The sequence below is a fragment of the Lepus europaeus genome, chromosome 12 (genome assembly GCF_033115175.1).
Source record: "Lepus europaeus isolate LE1 chromosome 12, mLepTim1.pri, whole genome shotgun sequence".
Classification (NCBI taxonomy): Eukaryota; Metazoa; Chordata; class Mammalia; order Lagomorpha; family Leporidae; genus Lepus; species Lepus europaeus.
The window spans coordinates 69,307,477-69,331,267 of record NC_084838.1 but is presented as its reverse complement, the minus strand read 5'-3'; the positions used below and the strand labels follow the sequence as shown (position 1 = coordinate 69,331,267).

The 23,791-nt window shown below is 39.2% G+C and overlaps 1 protein-coding gene across 5 annotated transcripts in view; it reads left to right on the top strand.

Moving 5' to 3' along the window:
* The window catches only part of RIC1 (RIC1 homolog, RAB6A GEF complex partner 1), a 165,039-nt gene that overhangs the window by 134,190 nt on the left and 7,058 nt on the right, over nt 1-23,791 (top strand). For 4 of the 5 annotated variants that reach the window (XM_062208300.1, XM_062208303.1, XM_062208299.1 and 1 more), the window contains exons 13-23: nt 6,717-6,755; nt 6,907-7,017; nt 8,212-8,301; nt 9,337-9,497; nt 10,765-10,903; nt 16,738-16,854; nt 17,320-18,048; nt 19,919-20,077; nt 20,166-20,302; nt 21,950-22,236; nt 23,356-23,547. In XM_062208300.1, coding sequence (XP_062064284.1) covers nt 6,717-6,755; nt 6,907-7,017; nt 8,212-8,301; nt 9,337-9,497; nt 10,765-10,903; nt 16,738-16,854; nt 17,320-18,048; nt 19,919-20,077; nt 20,166-20,302; nt 21,950-22,236; nt 23,356-23,547 — 2,161 coding nt within the window. The remainder of the gene's footprint in view (nt 1-6,716; nt 6,756-6,906; nt 7,018-8,211; nt 8,302-9,336; nt 9,498-10,764; nt 10,904-16,737; nt 16,855-17,319; nt 18,049-19,918; nt 20,078-20,165; nt 20,303-21,949; nt 22,237-23,355; nt 23,548-23,791) is intronic. The other variant, XM_062208301.1, reaches the window with a different exon arrangement.

Here is a 23,791-nt window from a genome sequence, read left to right as displayed (position 1 = left end):
ACTTAATCCAGGGATTGCAATATGGGGTATAGGCATCCCAAGTGGCATTTTAACCTCTGTACTAAATGTAAATGCTACCTCTAATATTTAATCCTATTACAAGTTATTTATTCTGTTGTCACTTCTAAATTAGCAATTTCTTTTAGTAATTCCTATATTTTGATAGTAGTTAAAATTTCAGGAAATCAATAAATTGAAGTTTCTTAATAAAAACTTTGTACATAGTTTCAGAGTACTGTTTTCTTTCTCCATTTGATAGCAAAATGTTTTAAGTATATCAGAACCTACTCTTAGATTAGTTTATTTTAGTCAGTTTCTATTTCCACATTCCTTTGCCTTACTTCTGCTCTCTATACTTGCACTTTACTAGTTTACTTCAGTTCTCATGCTGTTTTCACTTTTTTTTAGTGGAGATAATGAAAGACATAAAAATGATCATTATGTGAAAGATTGAAGGAGGAAAATCTCCTACAGTGATGTATATACACTAAAAGAAAATTTAACTTATGTTAATAAATTCATAGAGTCAAACAGTGTGCATACCATTTTATAATTTTAAAATTTTTTAAATAAAACTGCATTAGCTACTTCCTTGACTAAAATTTTCCACTGCTCCCTTCTCTCCTATAGCCATTTCTCTGCTATTTTCATTTTCCCATATTTTGAGCTATTCATTCTACACTGACCTAGCATCAATGCCAGTTCTGCCTAGCCAGGTCTGTGTTACCAGAGAGCCAAGTAGAGCAGAGGATCAAAGAAGGTAGGTCTGGAACTCAAAAATCCATCAGGCAATACCAAACATTGAATTTCCTTCCAGCTCAAAAATTCAGTGATTCTTAGGTGTTTAGTAAGCATTCCACATAAAAAGCATATAACACTTATTTTAGGATTTTAGAAACTACAAGATTATTTTGTCATTATTTCATTAGATAGCTAAAGACATTTGAAAAGATGAGATTTTTAAAATCAAGTTTACCTAAAATGTTTTTCATTTTGTTTAAGAATACCACAAAACAGTTAAATTGTAATGAACTCATAGAATTTTTAGAGCTGGAAGGACCTTAGTGATCATAGAGTCCAACTGGGTTTTATTCATGAGGAAACAGGCTCAGGAAAGTTACATGACTTTCCCAGGGTCATATAGTAGCATAGTTGAAGACCCACCCTTCACTGTGATCTATGTTATAGTAACAGTCTAATATATTTTAAAACCTAGGTACTAAATACTGAATCATTTAATATTTTTACTGACCTTGAACTGAACTTAAAATTCACCCATTTGGTGGTGTTTTTACTTGCAGTTGCACTATACTGCTGGCATTCTGACCTCATGATTTAATGCAGTGCAATAGTGGTGTTTCTTTAGAGTGATGTATGGTGGCTCTCCTTCCAAGGTTTTTAACCATCAATAATGACTCCTAGATGAAACTTGGGGGCCTGATTGACTTCTTCCTTCAGCATAGCCTCTTTCCTAAGATAAGGGCCACATCTTCCATCAAAGTTGATTTGTTTGCATGACTTAAAACTTTGTATGCTTTTTTTTTTTTTAGATTTTTCTTTTAAGATTTATTTTATTTATTTGAAAGTCAGAGTTACACGGAGAGAGAAAGAGAGGCAGATAAAGAGAAGTAGAGAGAGAGAGAGGTCTTCCATCTGCTGGTTCACTCTCCAATTGGCCGCAACGGCTGGAGCTACGCTAATCCAAAGTCAGGAGCTTCTTCCTGGTCTCCCACGTGGGTGCAGGGGCCCAAGGACTTGCACTATCTTCTACTGCTTTCCCAGGCCATAGCAGAGAGCTGGATTGGAAGTGGAGCAGCCAGGACTCAAACCGATGCCCATATGGGATGTTGGCACTATAGGCAGCACCTTTACCCACTATGCCACAGCGCCGACCCCATTTTTTTAAGATTTTATTTATTTATTTGAGAGGTAGAGTTGCAGACAGTGAGGGGGAAAGCAGAAAGGTCTTCTATCTACTGGTTTACTCCCCAAATGACCACAGCAGTCAGAGCTAAGCTGATCCGAAGCCAGGATCCAGGAACTTTTGGGTCTTCCACATGGGTCCAGGGTCCGAGGCACTTGGGCCATGTTCCACTGCTGTCCCTGGCCATTAGCAGATGGCTGCAATGGCCAGAACTATGCCAATCCAAGCCAGGAGCTTCCTCCAAGTCTCCCACGAAAGTACAGGGGCCCAAGCACTTGGGCCATCTTCTGCTTTCCCAGGCCATAACAGAGAGCTGGATCAGAAGAGGAGCAGCTGGGACTAGCGCCAGTACCCATATGGGATGCCAGCACCACAGGTGGAGGATCAACCCATTGCGACACAGCACCAGCCCCTGTATGCTGCTTTTGTAGCTTAGAGTTCATCTAGTTAGTGAGCTACAACTAATTCTGCTGCTATTTCTGTTCCTCATCTCAAGTACTTGATTTTTGGTTTGTCAAAATCTTCCTCACATTCCTTAACTTCCAGATGGAACGTTCTATGTTAATTGTGTTTTTTCTTTAACTAAAACAAAACAAATACATACTTGTTAGAAGTCGGTTAGTAGCAGTCAATAAAAGTAGTTTGTTGTTTTGTTGTTGTTTAGTTTTCCTAACTACAAGTTTTTTGTATTTTGAAAGTAGTTTATTTATAGATGGAGTACAATGTGAAATTTAAAAAAGGAATCCTTCTAGTTTTAGCCTGTGGTCCTTGTTAGACTGTTGTATTTTAGTGCTGTATTGTATATGACAGAAGCATCTGAAAGATGCATGCATCCTATTACCCATTGTTATGATGGTGTTGGGTTTTTTTTTTTTGGTAGGTAACCTGGCTAATAGCAAAGATTAAGGTTCACAAAATGCACAAAATGTGTGAGATAAGCATCTACAGTATATCAGGCAATAATGTTACAGATGTTAATAAAGTACTTTTTTTTAAAAGATTTATTTATTTGAAAGAGAGAATGAGACAGCGAGAGATCTTCCATCTTCTGGTTCACCTCCAAGATGGTTGCAACAGCCAGAGCTAGGCCAGACTAAAGCCAGGAGCTTTCATCCATGTTTCTCACATGGGTGCAGGGGCCCAAGCACCTGGCTATTTTCTGCTGCCTCTCCAATGCCATTAGCAGGAAGCTGAATTGAAAGTGGAGCAGCTGGGAAACAAACTGGCACCTATAAGGGATGTTGGCAGTAGCTTTCCCTGCTATGCCACAACACCAGCCCCCATAAAGTGGATTTTAAAGGCTGTTAGACTTATGATTTCTTCTCAATATATAACATTTACCAGATGTTCCAGGTATGTTATTTAGCACAAATCAAATCTGCTCAGTGGTTGACTTCTCGTCTCACACAGTTATAAACAAAACTTATCTAGGCAGAAGACAGAGTTTTAGCAGAACTGACTTTTTGGAAATAAATAAAAAAAGGTAGATGTGGTTCTGGAAGAGAGACTGGGAAAGCCTAAGCTAAGGTTAGTGATTCTGTACCCTAGCACTCAATTTGCCAGTGATGTGGCCTGACTTTAGTGTCCTAAATATATAATCATGACCTGAGTGTCTTCATCACCTGCCTCTTTTCCTTCTGCCATGTACTATTCTCAGTGTAGGGGTACAGCTCAGAGTTCAAATGACACATAGATGAGTAAAGTGAACTCCTGGGGAAAATAGAAGCTTTTGTTCTAGTCTGTGTGTCATAACATCTTCAGAAACAAAACTGAGTGAGAAATGAAATTTCATTTTACACTTATACCTTGAATTTTTAAAATAAACCATTTGCAGTTTGTGGAAACACCAAAGTTTGGGAAACTGAGGATTTCTTTTAGTGTAATGGGTGGTGGGGACAATGATACTATGGTACATCCTTCTTCAAGTGACTTTCTTAATTAAAAAAAAAAAAAATAGTTTTTTACTTCTACCAGGAATGGGAACATCCGGCTCAGGGACCATATAAGGACTGTGAGATCATTTGGTCTGGCCCTGCCAAGGCAACTGCAGGCAGGACTTGAAATTCAGTAAATCTATAGCAGGCTGATTTTTAAGTTGATAATTTTGTATGACCTGTGAATGATGTCATAAATATCAAAATGGCCCTTGGTAGAAAAAGGATTCCCCACCCCTGACTTATAGCCTCCAAAATTGCTTTCAGCTTTATTTTACCAGCCAGTCATTACCTAGTTTATTGTTACTCTGAACTAATTTTTACCCATTGTAGTGAATGTTATTAGTTGGCCTGAATAGTGCAGCATATCTGTTAAGATCCAGGTTAAGCATTCCTCTAGCTTGTGTCATGACACTGTTTATTTTATTTTATTTTTAGAATTTTATTTTATTTATTTGACAGAGTTAGACAGTGAGAGAGACACACACAGAGAAAGGTCTTCCTTCCGTTGGTTCACCCCACAAATGGCCGCAACAGCCGGAACTGCACCGATCCGAAGCCAGGAGCCAGGTGCCTCTTCCTGGTCTCCCATGCAGGTGCAGGGCCCAAGCACTTGGGCCATCCTCCACTGCACTCCCGGGCCACAGCAGAGAGTTGGATTGGAAGAGGAGCAGCCGGGACTAGAACCCGGCGCCCATATGGGATGCCAGCACCGCAGGCAGATTACCCAAGTGAGCTATGGCGGGGCCCCGACACTGTTAACTTTAGTTCTGTAAAGTAGGATTCAACAAACCAGTTCTAGGATTAAGAAAATCCTAAAGTACTTAAAGCTGTTAATTTAGTTGAATTTTAAGTTTACTTACTAGATATTAAATGAAGTATAACAAATAGATTTATGAATACATTTTGTCAAATTATTTAAACTTTATGTCAAACATAAACTTTATGTATAAATAATTTGGCAAGTCTTACCAGTCTGTTGTTGTCAAAGTTAATACAGATATTTCTGGCATATTGCTTTTACTTGATGGATGTGAATGCACTTTACTTGCCTTTTTAATTTGGCTTTCTTTTTTAAAAAATATGTGACGAGGCCGGTGCCATGGCTCGCTAGGCTAATCCTCTGCCTGCGGCACCGGCTCCCCAGGTTCTAGTCCCAGTTGGGGTGCCGGATTCTGTCCCGGCTGCTCCTCTTCCGGTCCAGCTCTCTGCTGTGGCCCGGGAAGGCAGTGGAAGATGGCCCAAGTGCTTGGGCCCTGCACCCACATGGGAGACCAGGAGGAGGCACCTGGCTCCTGGCTTCAGATCGGCACAGTGCGCTGGCCGTAGCAGCCATTTGTGGGGTGAACCAACGGAAGGAAGACCTTTCTCTCTGTCTCTCTCTCTCACATGGTTTTTTTTTTTTTTTAGTAAAATGGAAATATTTTGAATAAAATGAATCTTCTCTTACCCTAGGAAAGAAGAGTCTGTCAGTTCACTAATTTTCACCCCATTCCTACCACATGTTGTAAAAACCAATCAATAGGCCAGTAGAGAAATCAGACTCAATAAAGCTTCCTGACCTACATTGATATTCCACAGAATATTCTTTTTTTTTTTTTATGGTATTATTTATACAGGATAATGCTATATCTCAAACTAGAAAATTAGAAACCAGTCTCACAAGATATTTAGCAAAAAAGAGCAGGCTAAGAGTTTTAATTTATTCTTTAAGTTAAAAGTGTTGCTAAGGTGATATAATGATCATGAAACACAGCACTACATACAAAGATATAAGACAAGATTAGAAAATATATTTATTACTTAAGTTGGAAATAAAGGTTTAATATCTATTAGATGAGTAAGTTTTTATAGATGAGTAAGTTGAATACCCCAATAGAAAAGTAATAGCTTACATATACTCTTACCATGTATGGATGTTTGTTTAATGACAACAAAGGCTAACTAGTAGTTGTCCCTGAGCAATAGAATTTCATTTTGTACTTGGTGAATGATTATATTGTTAAAGTTTAAAAACATTGCTTTTTTTAATCCAAAAGTATAAAATATTTCCATTAAAAGCCAAAACTCTTGGCTGAGGATATACTTTTATTAAATATGGCTGTTTGGGTGTGGTTCTTTTTTTTTTTAAAGATTTATTTATTTATTTATTTGAGAGGTTGAGTCACAGACAGAGGGAGAAACAGAGAGAAAGGTCTTGCATCTGTTGGTTCACTCCCCAAATGGCCACAATGGCTAGAGCTGGGCCAATCCAAAGCCAGGAGACAGGAGTTTCTTCCAGGTCCCCCATGTGGGTGCAGGGTCCCAAGCATCTGGGCCATCTTCCACTGCTTTCCCAGGTACATCAGCAGGGAGCTGGATCAGCAGTGGAGCAGCCAGGACTCAAACTGGCACCCATATGGGATGCTGGTGCCGCAGGTGGAGGCTTAACCTACTACACCATAGCACTGGCCCCTAGGGTGGTTGTTATCAGCAGACCAAAACTAGGTGTCTACAGAATTCATAGCTACCATCATGGGTTCTTCTCTAAATATACCAATCTGTATTTATTGAGTTGAATATTTAAGCCAAAAGAACAGAAAGATTGTTGGGAAAAAAGGAAGAATGTGTGATATCTGGAAACTTGAAGTGATTGTGACATGAGATGTGAAATACTGGCTCATATACAAATATATGATACATATATTTGTATACATATATACAAATACAAATAGTGAATTTCAAGTGCTCTACTGCTAATGTCCATGAGACATCTTAAACATTATGCAGAAAGATAAATCTCACATAGTGGTAACTAGATGGTTTACGTTTAAATAATTTGGTAAGTCTTACCATTCTGATGTTGTTGTTTTCTATAGATTTCCAGCACCTATCTAGAGAGCAATTGGCCAATACGGGTGAGTTGTTATCAAATATAACTGTATAAATGGGTTTTTAATTTAGCATTTTATATTTAATTCAGTTAACAAATATTTACTAATATTCTGATGTAATATTAATGAAGTATTTAGACTTGTAAGAAAGAGTTCTTTTTTTTTTTTAAAACAGTTTTCAGCTATTGATTATCTTGGACAGAATATTGCTGTCGTTGGCAAGTTTGGTTTTGCACATTACTCGTTGCTCACCAAAAAATGGAAGCTTTTTGGAAACATTACTCAGGTTGGTCTTTTTGAAATTAAAAACTCATTTCTCAAAGTATAAGAAAAGTACAATATGGAATAAAGTAAACCATTATTTCAGAAAAGGAAGAAAGTCAATATAAAATATATTGGATAGTATTTGGGAGGTGATTTTGATAAAACATTTGATAATTTCTGATAAAGGATCTTGTATTGAAATAGTTCTTTTTTTTTTTTTTTGGACAGGCAGAGTGGACAGTGAGAGAGAGAGAGACAGAGAGAAAGGTCTTCCTTTTCCATTGGTTCACCCTCCAATGGCCGCTGCAGCCGGCGCGCTGTGGCCGGCGCACCACGCTGATCCGAAGCCGGGAGCCAGGTTCTTATCCTGGTCTCCCATGCGGGTGCAGGGCCCAAGCACTTGGGCCATCCTCCACTGTACCCCTGGGCCACAGCAGAGAGCTGGCCTGGAAGAGGGGCAACCAGGACAGAATCCGGCACCCAGACCGGGACTAGAACCCGGTGTGCCGGCGCTGCAAGGTGGAGGATTAGCCTATTGAGCCGCAGTGCTGGCCCGAAATAGCTTGTTCTTGATTCTTGCTAAAGTCAATAATAATAATTCAGTTGAGGATTTAATTTTACTTTCCAGGTGAATTCATTATATGTGATCAGAATAAATTTCTCCAAAATTTAGTATCATTCCCAGCTTATCTGTGTGTATAACACATATGTTGATACCACATATATATACATGCAGTTGGATTCTGCAAAAATCAAATATGAGAAAAAGAGAAGGAAATTAACATTTAATAGCTGCCTGTTGTTTCACCAAGCACTTGAAGGCACTTTCATGTATGTTATATTACTTCACTTATCTATATAATATCCAGTGATGACATTACTTTTACTCACCATTTGATATAAGAAAAACCAGGATTCAGACTCACTCATCTGATAAACGACAAAACTAGAATTTAAACCAAGGTCTCTGGATGGGAGAATAATAATATTATATGACACCCAGTTATTTTGGATGATCTATTTAATTTCTTATGGAAATACTTACTTTTAAAAATAGGATATGAATTTTCATTAGTAAAGGTCAGAGAGTAATAAATGAGGAGAAAGTAAAGCGGTAATAATTTGAACTTTCATTGACTGCCTAAGAATATTTCATAGATGTACTACTTTCTTATAATTGCTAGTAACATAATTTTTTAAAAATTTTCCTTTTAAGGAACAAAATATGATTGTGACAGGTGGCTTAGCCTGGTGGAATGATTTTATGGTCCTTGCATGTTATAACATGAGTGACCATCAAGAAGAGGTAAGGATTTTTTTTTTCTCTCAGAAATAATACGTTTTTATATTTTAAAGCTCTTAAGCACAGTCTAATTTTATGTAAAAAATAGCCTGTTGAGGGCCGGAATTAGGGGCTCACAGGTAAAGCTGCCACCTTGTGACTCTGGCATCCCTTATGGGTGCCAGTTCATATTCTAGCTGCTCCATTTCTGATGCGGCTCCCTGCTAATGGCCTAGGAAAAGCAGCAGAGGATGGTCCCAGTGTTTGGACCCCTGTCCACCACTGTGGGAGACATGGATAAAGCTCTTGGCTTTAGTCTGGCCCAATGCTGACTGTTGCAGCCCTCTGGGGAATGAACTAGCAGATGGGAGGTTTCTTTCTCTAAGTGTGCCTTTCAAATAAATAAAAATTTTTTGTTTAAAAGTATTTTAAACTAAACAAGACATTTTATTTTCTTAATGAAGAATTTAGCATATGTTAACTTTAATTGGCAACTGGGGCTTCTAAAATAACCTGTATGTATTTTGACTGTTAGACATTCTCGGTAAAACTTAAAAATAATTTTTGAAATACTTAAAAGCTAGGCCCAGCCTAGCCTAGCTAGCCCCACCCTACCCCTTCCATTGTCACCATTGAAGGAATTAACCAGTGATATGATACCTCCCTTGCTTTCTTCCTCCCCCTGCCTCTCAAATAAATTTTATTAAAAAAAAAAAAGTGACTTTCTTAGATATAGATTTATTGACTTACTGATTTATTAGGTTGTTTTGAGAAATTGCTGGTCTCATATCAAACCAGGTCTAGGTATGCAGTTCTAAAAGGAATCTCTGAAAATAGTGCATTCATAGTTTTGATCACTTCATCCTATGGTTATTTGTAGAATGAGCCTAGTCTGCCAAAATATAACCATAATCCATTTATTGTTAAATCTCAAATAGTTCTCTTAATTCATATTATTTGAAGAAAAAAGTCAATAGCTAAAAAACTGCATGTCTAAGTAATTAACTCTTCCTAGTGGTCTTCTTGTTTTTTAATTTTCCTTATTTTTGTTTTCTTCAGCTCAGAGTATACTTAAGAACATCAAATCTGGACAATGCCTTTGCTCATGTAACCAAAACACAAGCAGAAACATTACTGCTCAGTGTCTTCCGGGACATGATAATAGTATTTAGAGCAGACTGTTCAATATGCCTTTATAGTATTGAAAGAAAATCAGATGGGTGAGTATATACCATAGGAAGCGCCATTTTTTGCTCCTCTGTAAATCCTAATTTCTCAAAATAGTTACTCCATCTTTCTATTTATTACTTTGTTTAGAAGTCAAAAAGGAAGGAATTTTAATTGGTATTATTTGTGTAGAAACTATGCCAAAAGAAATACTAACTTCTTCAGCTAATCTACCTGGATTCATTTGAAAAAAATCTAGTTTGGGATGAAGTAAACCCTTAAATTTTTATCACAACCTGAAGAAAAGTGATTACTAACTATCTTGGTATTGCAAATACTTGGAGTAATTTCAGGGAGCTCCACAACTTCAAGACTTTGGGAAAAATATCTTTAGCAGACACACTTTTATCTCCACTGAGCTAGATGGCTGTCCTCTGGAGCAGGGAGAACTGAAATCCTATTGTTATTACATGTTGCCTGATAACTCTTAACGTCTGATCAACTTGTGTCATTTAGAATATACCTCTGGAATTTTATTTTGTTCTCAGAGATTTTTTTGTATTTTTGTTTTTATTTAAACAACCATGAGACATGTATTTGCTATAGTAGCACACAGATTAGAAAGTACACAAAGTTAAAAATTAAGGCACATCATTAGCTTCAGTGATTGATCCCTCATCCTTTCTCAGTCAACTAGGGGTTTTTTCCATTAAGTATTTCCATTCTTACAGCTCTTCCATAGTTTTTTCTTCTCTCCTACATCTTAATCTTTTTTTCTCTCCCATCCCCATATGCGTTCTATGGATTCCTCATCCTTACCAGCCCTGATCTGAAGGATCCTTAGAGAGAAGATGATAGGTAGAAGACATTTGGGCCAGCGCTGCGGCTCAATAGGCTAATCCTCCGCCTTGCTGCACCGGCACACCGGGTTCTAGTCCCGGTCGGGGTGCCGGATTCTGTCCCGGATGCTCCTCTTCCAGACCACCCTCTGCTATGGCCCGGGAGTGCAGTGGAGGATGGCCCAAGTGCTTGGGCCCTGCACCCTATGGGAGACCAGGAGAAGCACCTGGCTCCTGCCTTCGGATCAGTGTGGTGCACTGGCCGCAGCGCGGCAGTCATTGGAGGGTGAACCAACGGCAAAAGGAAGACCTTTCTCTCTATCTCTCTCTCTCACTGTCCACTCTGCCTGTCAAAAAAAAAAAAAAAAGACATTTGGATCTTCCACAAACTTAAAATCTACTGGTATTATTAGTAGCAGAAAAGACAGAAAAAACCTTGTTAGCCTTGTTGTTGTTATGTCATTTCTTTTGTTTTTTGCAGTCCAAATACTACTGCTGGCATTCAGGTTCTTCAGGAGGTCTCCATGTCACGTTACATTCCTCATCCTTTCCTAGTAGTATCTGTCACTCTGACATCAGTGAGTACAGAGAATGGAATCACCTTGAAAATGCCACAGCAGGTATCATTCAATTATTAGACCTTTTTGGAATTTATATATCTCAGTTTTTAGTGTTCTAAGCTGATAAATTTTGAGTTGTTTGTTCAGCAAATAAATACTAAAAATCTTTAATATACGTTGTATGAAGATGAGAAGTTGGAATAGCATACTAACAGAAATGGTTTCTGCACAGATTTTAAACAAATATATAATTAATTGTTATTCTGATTCATGTGCCAAAAAATAATGTAAGTTACTGCCAGGGCATATAATAAAAACCTGGTGTAGGCTGACCAATGATTTCTATACCATTAAATTAAAACCTAGAGAATGAGTAAAGACAAAAGTCATTAGACAAGAGAACACAATCCATGGGATCAGAAGTTTAGATTGACTAAACATGAGATGTAGAGAGATAGGAGTCTGGGGCTGGTGCTGTGGCATAGTAAGCTAAGCCTCTGCCTTCTATAGCCTGGAAAAGCAGTGGAAGATGGCCCAAGTATTTGGGCACCTGTGCCTGCATGGGAGACCTGGAAGAAGCTCCTGGCTTCTGTCTCTCCCTGTCTGTAACTCTGTCTTTCAGATAAATAAATAAAATCTTTAAAACAAAAAAAGAATCTAAAATATTTTTTGTAATGTCCTATCCCGTGGCTCTTTGGAACAAGAAATTTTAAAATACTCTGACATGATTAATCCTAAAACATTTCAACAGTTATCATTCAACTTCCCTTTCTCATACCTTTCTGTGTGTATTTTCATTACTTGCTAAATACTCCCATAGTATTCCTATAATACTTGTTCTATAGCTACTTCCTATAATGCTTGTTCTATTCCCCTTTATTATCTTGGTCTCCCTTCTGTAGATAAAACTTGTAATTTGTTTTTCTCATTTAAAATATAGCTCCAGGAATGGGTCAGGTGGTATTTAGCAGCTCCACCTCTGATTCTAGCTTTCTGCTAGTGCACACACTAGAAAATAGTAGGTGATGGCCCAAGTACCTAAGTCCTTAACTTTGGCCTGGCCCAGCCTCAGCTGTTATGGACTTTTGGGGAGTGAACCAGATGGGAAGTATCTCTTTGTCCCTTTGTCTTTCCAATAAATAATCTCTTTTTTAAAATAAAACAAAAAATAAAATTTAACTCTCAGTTCCTTTGCAAGTTATATTTCATGGTAACCAGATAGTCCCAATTGCTGATAAAAAGTTCTGTTTTGCAGAAGAGTTCTGGCTGAAGGGTGTGGGTAGAATATGTGAGAATCAAAGATCACCACTTTGCAGTCCTGAGGAAATAATTGATTCAAGCAGTAATCATTATTGGATGAAATTTTTACAATTAAGGGATCAGTTCTGTCATAAGTTCACATGAACAATTATTGCCCAAATCATTAAACCTGAATCATATTAAATGTCTAGAGGAATCTTCCATTCACAGGAAATAGATACAGGTTTAGTCTAATTTGCACCAAAAGGAAGCAGCTTGCAAGACATTCTGTAAGACAGTAGTAAGTAACATAGGGGAAAAGTAGAGATCTTCCTCAGTAAATAAGATGATGGAGCCATCACAACCAGATGCAGTGAAGTAAGCTTATTTGTGAGGCAAATGTGGTCACTTCTACACTACAGAAACTCGTCAGTAGGATCATTTATGTCCTCTTCATTCAAACCTGCTCTGAGTAAAAATACACAGTTGAAACAACTAGGGATATTAAAATATTAACTGAGAGATTATACTAAAGAGTAACTCTAAGATTTATTAGATATAATGGCTATTTAAGTATATGCCTGCATATTAAATATATAGAGGTAAAAAGGCATGGTACCTTGCTTTAAGCTACCTTGTGAAATTAAGACAAACAGATAAAGCAAATATGACAAAATCACTGTAATTATGAACCTAGATGATGGCAACATGGAGGTTCATTCTGTTCTCCTTACCTTTCATCACCTTTGAAGTTTTTATATTAGGAAGAAAGGAGGAGACTGTATATCTCAGATTTAGTAGGCAATCAATGGCATCAGTAGTACTGGGTCCCATTTTAGAGGTCTTTCACAACAATACGATATGTTAACTTGGCAAATAGCTAATTAAGAAGTATGTTGAGGGATAAGCATTTGGCATTGCAGTTCAGGCACCACTTGTGACACCCACATCCCATATTGGAGTGCTTGGGTTTGAGTCGTGGCTTTGTTCCCAATTCTAGCTTCCTTGTAATGGGTACCCTGGGAGGCAGCAGGTGGTGACTCAAATAATAGGATCCTTGCTACCTATGTGGGAAACTCAGGTTGAATTCATGGCTCCCAGCTTCAGCCTGGCCTAACCCCAGGTGTTGCAGGCGTCTTGGGGAGTAAACCAGCGGATGGAGGGTGCCACCACCTGCAATACCAGCACCCCATTCTATAGCATTGTTGGAGTCCTGGCTACTATGCTCCAGATCCAGCTCCCTACTAATATGCCTGGGAAATCAGTGGAAGATAGCCCAAGTGCTTGGGCCCCTGCCAAAGAGGTCCCTTCCTGACTCCTGACTTTGGCCTGGCCTAGCCTTAACTATTGTCATTTGGAGAGTGAACCTGGAGATAGACGATAACTCTCCCTCCCGCCCATCCTCCCTCTCTCTGTCTCTCCCATCCCCTAATTTCTCTGTCATTCTGCCTTTCAAATAAATAAAACTCTTGAAGAAAGAATAAATTGGTGAATGGGAGAAGTCTGTCACCTCTTTGCCTTTCAAATAAATAAATAATTTTTTGCATGATAGGAAATGGACTGGTTACATCTGGTAGAGTAAAGACCAAGAATGCCACAGCAAAACAGGTCTTGATTTAATACTAAAGATTTTTAAAAGTAGAAGCAATGAGAACTGTTTGATAGTAGGATAGCCTGTTTCTTGAGAGAGTGAACTCCTTGTTCCCAAAACTGCCAAGGAGAATCATCTTCCAAAGAGTTTTTAGGGTAAGATTGTTGCTTCAAATTTAGGATTTTGACCTGTAGGTAGTCCTTCCTTTATCTGAAAAATTCATTATAGTTCCCTGAGGGTACTGTAATATTATCAGTAGAAAATGTTGAATGAGTGGTTACTAATGATACCACTCAATAGAAAAGAGAAGTGTATTATGAAGTAGTTTGAAATGGAGTGGTTGAAACTAAGGTGGTCATTACAAACATTAGCCACATTGTAATGGATTGCAGTGAATGCTCTTGGGGTCTTTTGAAGTATTCAAATAGTTTTCCCATAGGCCTATCCCAGTCAATCAGTTTGGAGTCATATGTTTGTGTGTGTGTTTTTCTTTTTCCTCTGTCATCTAGTTACATTACTGTTACCTGAGTGCCTTTCCACACACATTTTTTTTTTTTTTTAAGATTTATTTTTATTTATTTGAAAGAATTACAGAGAGAGGAAGAGACAGAGAGAGATCTTCCATCCGCTGGTTCACTCCCCAGATGGCCACAATAGCCGCAGCTGCTCCAATCCGAAGCCAGGAGCCAGGAGCCTCTTCCAGGTCTCCCACGTGGGTGCAGGGGCCCAAGGACTTGGGCCATCTTCTGCTGCTTTCCCAGGCCATTGCAGAGAGCTGAATCGAAGAGGAGCAGCTGGGACTAGAACCAGCACCCATATGGGATGCCGGCGCTTCATGCCAGGGCTTTAACCTGCTGCACCACAGCACTGGCCCAGTCACACACCTTTTAAATTCCTTTTTTTTCTCATACTTGCAAGTTATTGACTCTTTGTCATGTGTAACAGACAGATGTCCAAATTTTTAGTTTGCCATTTCTTTATATACAATCCCTTGTAGAAACTGCAAGCAGTAAATAAGAGCATTTTGTATCTAGGTAGTTTGCAATTAGACTATGTAGGGTGGCTGCTGTTTTCCTGACTGAACCCTAAATGATACTGACAGTTCAAATTCATTCAGCCAGCAAGCATCAAAACCTCGGACACAGTCCTGCATCTCCTGAATAGTCATCCTTCCCTCCTGAGATTCTCTTCTTTGGTTTATGTGCCACTGTGGCTTTTCCTCTTAGTGCCTTCAGAAGCACAGGTGATGCCCATTGGCCATTCTCCCCATTTACTGTGCTTCAGAAAACCATCTGTTTCCTTGCGTTACTGCTTCATCCTCACACTGACGTGCTGACATGTTCAGCTCTGGATCAGTTACTGTTCACAGCATTTTTACTTAGAAATATTGAGAGTTTTTCAAATTTAAAAGAGGAAAAAGAAAAGAAAGTATTATTTTTCAGATTTCTTTTTTTTCAAGTGTTTATTTATTTGAAAGGCAGAATGGGGCCGGCACTGTGGCGCAGCGGGTTAAAGCCCTGGCCTGAAGTGTTGGCATCCTGTATGGGCACCGGTTCTAGTCCCAGCTGCTCCTCTTCCAATCCAGCTCTCTGCTATGGCCCGGGAACTCAGTAGAGGATGGCCCAAGTCCTTGGGCCCCTGCACCCGCGTGGGAGACCTGGAAGAGGCTCCTGGCTTCAGATTGGCACAGCTCCGGGCGTTGCGGCCATCTGGGGAGTGAACTAGCGGATGGGAGACACCTCGCTCGCTCGCTCGCTTGCTCGCTCTCTGTCTCTACTTCTCTCAACTTTGTCTTTCAAATAAAAAAAAAAAAAAAAGAAAGAAAAAGAGAAGCAGAGTGATAGAGACATACACAGAGAGAGATCTTACATGTACTGGGTTCACTCCTCAAATGCCCACAACAGCTTAGCACTGGGCCAGACTGAAGGCAGGAGTCAGGACCCCGATCCTGGTGTAAGAGACGGGAACTCAAGTGCTAGAGTATCATCTGCTGCCTCCCAGGCATCAGCAAGAAGCTGGATCTGAAGCAGAGGAGGGACTCCAGTCCAAGCACTTCAGTTTAGGATGTGACTGTCACTAACAGTAGCTTAATCCAGGATACCACAACACCACCCCCTTCCTAGCTTCTATTGGTGATAATGTCAGCTCCCCTAGTACCTCACCTAGATTTGATATCTTACAAGTCATCTTTGATTTCGCTTGTTTTCTACCATTCATGTCTAGGATACAGTAAGTTCTATTTTTTCTTTAAATCAAGATATGCTCTCTTTATGATTGAAAATGACTTGATGTCTGAGATTTGCTTTAAAACAGTATTTCTCAAACTGTGCATAATTGTTTAAGCTAGGTGAAAGGATTTAATAGGAAATTATTACCATAGTCTCTCTCATCTTGCAGTTTGTCTGAAATTTTCCATGATAAAAAGGTAGTAGCCTTATTCCCGAAGTCAATACCCATGATATCTGCCTCTCCCCAGTAATCCATCCTAATTAACTTAGATTTTTAAAAATAAGTCCCTTATTCAAGAACCATACACAATGGTATATTTCCTATTGCACTTTTACCTGGCTTTCTAAACCCTTCTTGGACCATCCAGCTCTGTTCCCATAATATCCCTAATCTGGCCAGATTGGTTTCACTTCTCTGTAGAGCTGTTATATCCTGGCTCTGTGTCTTTCTATTGCAGCTTCAACTAAACTACCAACCTCTTCCCTTGCACCCCTGACCCCACCTTGTTTATCTTTCTAATCCTCTCTCATCCTTGAAACCTTCTCTGCCTGTGCCAGCTAGATCACTAAAGTGATTTATTATTTTTCCCCGAATAATTGAGCTCTGCCTCCATTGTGTGTTCACTGATGATATTGTTCATTAATTGCATTATGTGTTAAACTTTCTTCCACCCTAGCCAGAAATCTCCTTGTATTGCAGCAGAGCCTAGCAGAATGGCTATCCATGATACAGTTTCAAATATCATTCCATCTATAAACCTTACAGATTGCAGGGGAAATGCCCATAATATGCATGTAAATTAGAATGGATTCCATTTCTGTTTCTGAAATCTTAGGCTCGTGATGCAGAGAGCATTATGCTAAACCTTGCAGGACAGCTCATTATGATGCAGAGGGACAGGTCAGGCCCGCAGATCCGGGAGAAGGACAGCAACCCGAACCAAAGGAAACTTGTGAGTAAAGTGCAAGTCATTTTGAACATTACAAATGTGTGGCATTAGGAGGAAAGAATAAAAAAGTTTATGAGGAGAGACTACTGTCCTGTGATTTGGCAGCTGAGAAAGTATGTAAAATTCATTTTAAGCTTTTGGGAATAAGACTATGTATAAAGTCCTAAAATGAAAATAAGTTATTCCACATACCAGATGTTACTGCTTAGGCATTATTAGTTGCAAATTCTGATAGGAAGATATAAATAAAGTGGTGAAGTTCATGGGGTTTCTTTAGATTTAAATACACATACTTTGAAAAGCATGGCACTATTGTTAGTTCTAACTGTAAATAGCTCTCCCTGCTATTACCTGAAAGTTGTTTCACTTTAATTTTGAAAGACTTAGTCATCTAAAACCTAGGAATTCAGGAATCTACAAGTTCAATAAGGGAACAAAAAAACCTGATTCTTGTCTCTCCTTCTCCAGCTGCCCTTCTGTCCTCCTGTTGTGCTGGCCCAGTCTGTGGAAAATGTCTGGACTACGTGTCGAGCAAATAAGCAGAAACGGCACCTTCTGGAGGCCCTCTGGCTGAGCTGTGGTGGTGCAGGCATGAAAGTTTGGCTGCCTCTCTTCCCTAGGGACCACCGCAAGCCCCATTCCTTCTTGTCCCAGCGGATCATGCTGCCTTTCCACATCAATATTTATCCACTGGCTGTTCTGTTTGAAGATGCGTTAGTCCTTGGTGCTGTCAATGACACTTTGCCCTATGATTCTTTGTATACCCGGAACAGTGCAAGGGAACAGCTGGAGGTGTACTTCCCTTTCTGTGTTGTGGAGAGAACCTCTCAGATCTACCTCCACCACATTCTCCGTCAGCTTCTGGTCAGGAACCTTGGGGAGCAAGCCTTGCTCTTGGCTCAGTCCTGTGCTGCGTTACCTTACTTTCCTCATGTGCTAGAGCTCATGCTCCATGAAGTGCTGGAAGAAGAAGCTACCTCACGGGAACCCATTCCCGACCCTCTGCTTCCCACTGTGGCAAAATTTATCACCGAGTTCCCCCTCTTCCTGCAGACAGTTGTTCATTGTGCCAGGAAGACTGAATATGCCCTGTGGAATTACCTTTTTGCAGCTGTTGGAAACCCCAAGGACTTATTTGAGGAATGTTTGATGGCTCAGGATTTGGACACAGCTGCCTCTTACCTTATTATCTTACAGGTAACAATTCTCTTCTTATAAGGAAACAAGAACTGATCAGCTTGAACTTAAAGAAATGTCCTATTTGGCACTGTGATTGTGTTTACGAAATTAGTAGGCACATTTTCTGTTTAGTTTGTGTCTTTCACTTTGAAGAACTCAGTTTTGTCAAATGATCTAAGATTTCTTTAATGATATAACGTTGCACAGGGGTATTTTATCCCGTTTGTCTATAGGTAGTCCTAAAGCAGATTAACAAATCCAGAGTAATATTTTAAATAATACTGAAGAAATGTATTATTATATGTATTGCAATACGTATAATTTCTACACATTGATAAGAAATGTTATATGTGATTATTGAAATATATTTTGGAGCTAAGTGAGTTTGAGCCCTTCACAATAACAGATGTGTTTTCTTACAGTGTGGTTTTGCTGAGGAGATCTGACTAGTCGAGTTCCTAACATATACCTTATGTTGGACTCCCAAGCTGAAAAGACTCAGCTTGCCACAGCTGTGACTCATACAGCACATGGTTGTTCTCAAAATAATTGGTTCTTTGAGACTCTTTGTTTCATTATAAATCTGACCCAAAAAGCCTGTTGGTTTATTATTTTTATAACTCTGATATGGATTTGATAAACTATACATAAAAATTCTTTCAAGTTACTACAAAGTTGTTTTACTGATCCAAGAAGCTAGCTATAAATGTGGTTTTTACTCAAGCAGAGGTTCAGGGGCCCTAAGATTCTGTGATTCCTTGACTACCTCTAAAGGAAACAATCTACAGAATTATAAAAACAGAATCAACATAAATGGCAACTAGTATTTACGTATATCCACACACCCCTCACCACCACTCCAGTGATCTCCCTAATAATGGAATTGAAAACTTTTTTCCCAGCATAATTTATAAGTTACTATAGCAGATGGTAGTTAAAATTGCACTTGTCTATTGAGCACTTTTCATGAAGGCCAACACGGACAGGCAGTAGGGTTGAATCTGTGAGGTAAGTACTGAAAATGCTGAAAGTATAGCCGTACCACTTGACATTGTCCAGAGCAAAGATTTTTAATTAGCATTCTCAGAAAACTATCACAGGATATATATACCTTAAGGAGTGGTGTTTTGTTTTTGTTATTGGGTTTTTTGTTTTGTTTTGTTTTGCTTTGTTTTGTTTTTTTGAGTCAAGTAAACCTCGATAGATTTATTTATTTGAAAGTCAGAGTTACAGTGAGAGAGAAGGAAAGGCAGTAAACCATCCACTGGTTCACTCCCTAAATGGCCACAACAGCCAAAGCTGCGCTGATCCAAAGCCAGTAGCCAGGAGCTTCTTCCAGGTCTCCCACGCGGGTGCAGGGGCCCAAGGACTTGCGCCATCTTCTGCTTTCCCAGGCCACATCAGAGAGCTGGATCAGAAGTGGAGCAGCCAGGGCTTGAACCGGTACCCATATGGGATGCTGGCACTGCAGGCAGTGATTTTACCTGCTACACCACAGTGCCGGCCCCTAAACCTAGATTTATAATCTTGCTTTCTGTTAATTTTCAATAGTTGATTTAACTGATTTCCTTATATATAAAACGTAGGAATTATATGCCTGTTTTACACAGTCGCTGGGAGAAATAATTGAAATAATATTTATAAAGTATCTAGCAGGTAGTGGGAGGTTGGTAAATCATAGTTTATATTATAACAGCAGGGTACTTGATTCATTTTTCCTATATGGTACTTTTAATATTCCTTTTAATCTTACTATTAAACTGACCCCCATAGTGTTATTGTAGCTATGTTCCTTGACTTTAGGAAACAGTGGATATAAGAAACTGTGCAGGTTTTCCCAAATTAACTAGTATAAAAGGTATGCCATTTTCCTTGATTATTTCTGTAGAATATGGAAGTCCCAGCAGTAAGTAGGCAACATGCCACCCTTCTATTCAACACGGCACTGGAACAAGGCAAGTGGGACCTATGTCGACACATGATTCGATTTCTTAAAGCCATTGGCTCTGGAGAATCTGAGACGCCCCCATCCACACCCACAGCTCAGGTTAGTCACAAAATTCCACAGGTTCTCTAGGCTCTACCTGCACACAGTATCTTTCTCTAACTGTAATGCACATTGTGTGTAATCATAGGAACCCAGCTCGAGTGGTGGATTTGAGTTCTTCAGGAATCGGAGCATCAGTTTATCCCAGTCAGCTGAAAATGTTCCTCCTAGTAAATTCAGCTTACAAAAAACACTAAGTATGCCATCTGGTCCTTCTGGAAAAAGGTAAAAGAATAAAAAAATCATTACTGCTTTTAGTGCATCTATGATACATTGCATTACAGGGCATTTATAAAATTAGGTATTATGGAAACAACTGTTTATTCAATTGCAATTCCTTTTTCTTTCCAAAAGGCATGGAGGCGATGCAGATTTTCCTTTTTCTTTCTTACAAAATTCACTTCTTATACTCTTTGTATTGTTTCTGCATTTTTGTACTAAGAGCAGTTTTGATGTACCTATTGTAATTGCAACTAACTTTACATTACCTCTGAATACCGAGGACCAGAATGAAAAGGCAGAAGGAGATGTCTAAATTTGCAGATAATCCAGAAGCCTTCTTAAAGTCAGTAGTATTACCCTTCCTTCCAGCTACAGCTCTTGATAAAAAATAAAATGTAGCACTTACGCGTTTTGACTGTCTTGTGACCTTTATGTTAAAGAAGTCATCAAACAGTGGGTGAGCCAAAGGAATTGTATTCTGGAGATCAAAATCTGCATCACCCATAAAAATGGGTTATTGTCTCTGAAGCTATGACTATAAAATTGCACTAACATTATGAAATAATTAGAATTTCTTCTGGTTTGTGAGGTCCTTGTACTCCTTCCTGTGGTGTTTACGTGTAGGCTCTTGTTTTTCTAATCTCCGTATCCTTTTTTAATAAGGCTTGTATTTTTACTGTAGTGTCTGGCACAGTGAAGATTTGTTGAGTGGTTTGTTTTTTTTATTGTGATGTTTTACTGCTTTCTCTTACCAACAGCATCTCCCATCACACACACATGCATGTGCAGATACACCCCACATTCTAGGTCATATACAAATAAAGTACAACCATGGAAGGTCATAAACAGTTGCCAGTCAATAATATCTTCTCAGTCATCCCCTATGTTTAAATCCAGGTTTAATAACTTAATAAGTGCTTAGCTGTGCTAGGCACTGTTCTAAGCATTTATATGTCTTTTAATCTTTAAAACAGTTCTATCACAGTTGTTTCCACATTGTATAGATGAAGAAACAAGAAGCTCAGAGAAAACTTAGTAACAGTTGTACAACTAGTGAGTAGCAGAGTCCATATCTCAATCCAGACTGTCCTGCTCCAGAGACAAGGCTTATTTACTTGTCCACTATACTACCTCACCCTGAAAGTACCGTATCCCACAGTTACCAAACCAGTTATACCATCTCAGCTCATACAAATAAAATATAATGGACTGTAGTCAAGGAGTTAATTTTTAAAAATCAGTTTTATTTTCCTATATGTACATAATCCATATTGAGAGATTCCATTCTGCTTCTGCATGTTTAGTTTCTTTGATCTCTTTCCATCTCTTCATTCATCTCAAATAAGCATTTATTTGTATCCTTTCTTTCTTCAACTATTCACACCTCCTAGCCTGGCTTCTTTTGTCCCCTTTTTTTCCTATTTTGGGTATTCATTCTACAAATATATCTTAAAAGCCTATTGTATTCCAGGTGTTCACCAGGTTGTGATATCACACAAAGAAGAAGCCCTCTGATGCTGTCTTCCTCTTCTGTCACAGTTAGATCTTGGGTCTCTTATCTCTGTCTGATGAATCAATATTACTGCATAAAACTAGGTGGAGTCCTCCAGTCAAGATTATTCTGTAGCGGTCTTGTGCTTATACTTACAGGTGGAGTAAAGACAGTGACTGTGCTGAGAACATGTACATTGACATGATGCTCTGGAGACATGCTCGGCGCCTCTTAGAGGATGTGCGATTAAAAGACCTTGGCTGCTTTGCAGCCCAACTGGGCTTTGAACTAATTAGTTGGCTGTGCAAGGAGCGTACTCGAGCTGCCCGAGTAGACAACTTTGTGGTAGCCCTGAAGAGACTCCACAAAGATTTCCTGTGGCCATTTCCCATCATCCCAGCCTCTTCTATCAGTTCTCCTTTCAAAAATGGGAAATACCGAACAGGTAATATAGATTCTATGTCATTTACATGAGGAACATTGTGTTTTACTCCAAGTATCTTGATATTTTGTTAATGGTATTCAAGTAAGTCTTTTTCATTCCAGCTTCAGCAAAGCTGAGAGCCAACTCTGCATCAATTGGCACATCCACCATCTGACATCTAAAGTAGAGCCTGTGTCCCTAGCTCTTTGAAGTCTAATTCATAAATCTCATCAGTTATTTTACATTATTAAGAAAGTTGGGATCTGACTGGACATAAAACCCACCATGATTATCCTATTGTGGGAATGAGTTTTAGAACTAGTTAGTCACGATATTAAAATGAGCCAAATTGTGACTTAGCTGATACTGTTCATTCAAGGGCAGTAGTAAAAATGAAGCTGTAGAGGTAAAAGAAAAACGGTTTTTTACTTTGAATCTATGAAAACAGCTCTAATTATTAAGATTTTTTTAAAAAATTATAAAGGTTTTTGGAAAATTCATAGCACCTTAAGAACCAAGGCAAACTACCTTGAAGATCAACAGAATAATAAATTTTTGTCTCTCCAATTAAGAGATAATGATGGGCCGGCGCCGTGGCTCAATAGGCTAATCCTCCACCTGCGGCGCTGGCATACTGGGTTCTAGTCCCAGTCGGGGCACCGGATTCTGTCCCGGTTGTTCCTCTTCCAGGCCAGCTCTCTGCTGTAGCCTGGGAAGGCAGTGTAGGATGGCCCAAGTGCTTGGGCCCTGCACCCCATGGGAGACCAGGATAAGCACCTGGCCCCTGGCTTCGGCCACAGCGGCCGTTGGAGGGTGAACCAATAGCAAAGGAAGACCTTTCTCTCTCTCTCTCTCTCTCTCTCTCTCTCTCTCACTGTCCACTCTGCCTGTCAAAAAAAAAAAAAAAAAAAAAAGAGCTAATGATGGTGTGATTGTTAGGTGGGATATAATCCGTTCATTTTGTTAGAAGTCCATGTTCCTGGTTTTTGGGTGAAGGATTCTGTGTAGGATGATAATTGTCTTTGAACTATTAGTATTGGGTGGCTGTATGGGAGAGATTAAAGAGCTAAATTGGAAATAACAGTGTGTACATCTTGAATTTCTTCTCTCATTTATTTGTTTTTGGAACCTACTCTGCAGTAGGAGAGCAGCTGTTAAAGTCTCAGTCAGCTGAACCTTTTTTAAACCTTGAGATAGATGCTGGCATACCTAATATCCAACGAAGTCAAAGCTGGCTTGGCAACATTGGCCCTACCCATCATGAGGTAGACACGGCCTCATCCCAAGGACCACAAATGCAAGATGCCTTCCTGTCACCTTTATCTAATAAAGGTAACCATCATTGTAAGATCTTCAGTTCCTTTGGAAGAAAGTTATGTGCTGTAGCACTTCGCTCTTCTTGCAGTGTGCTGGGGGATTAGCCATTAGTATTTCCTGGCAAGGTGTGGAGAGTTACTAGACTAAAGCAAGGCAGATGGGCCTTGACTATACTTTGCCATATTTATTTTTAGATAGAGCAGTAAGTCAAACCTCAATATAGATCAACATTAATAAATAAATCTTTGCAATCAACCTT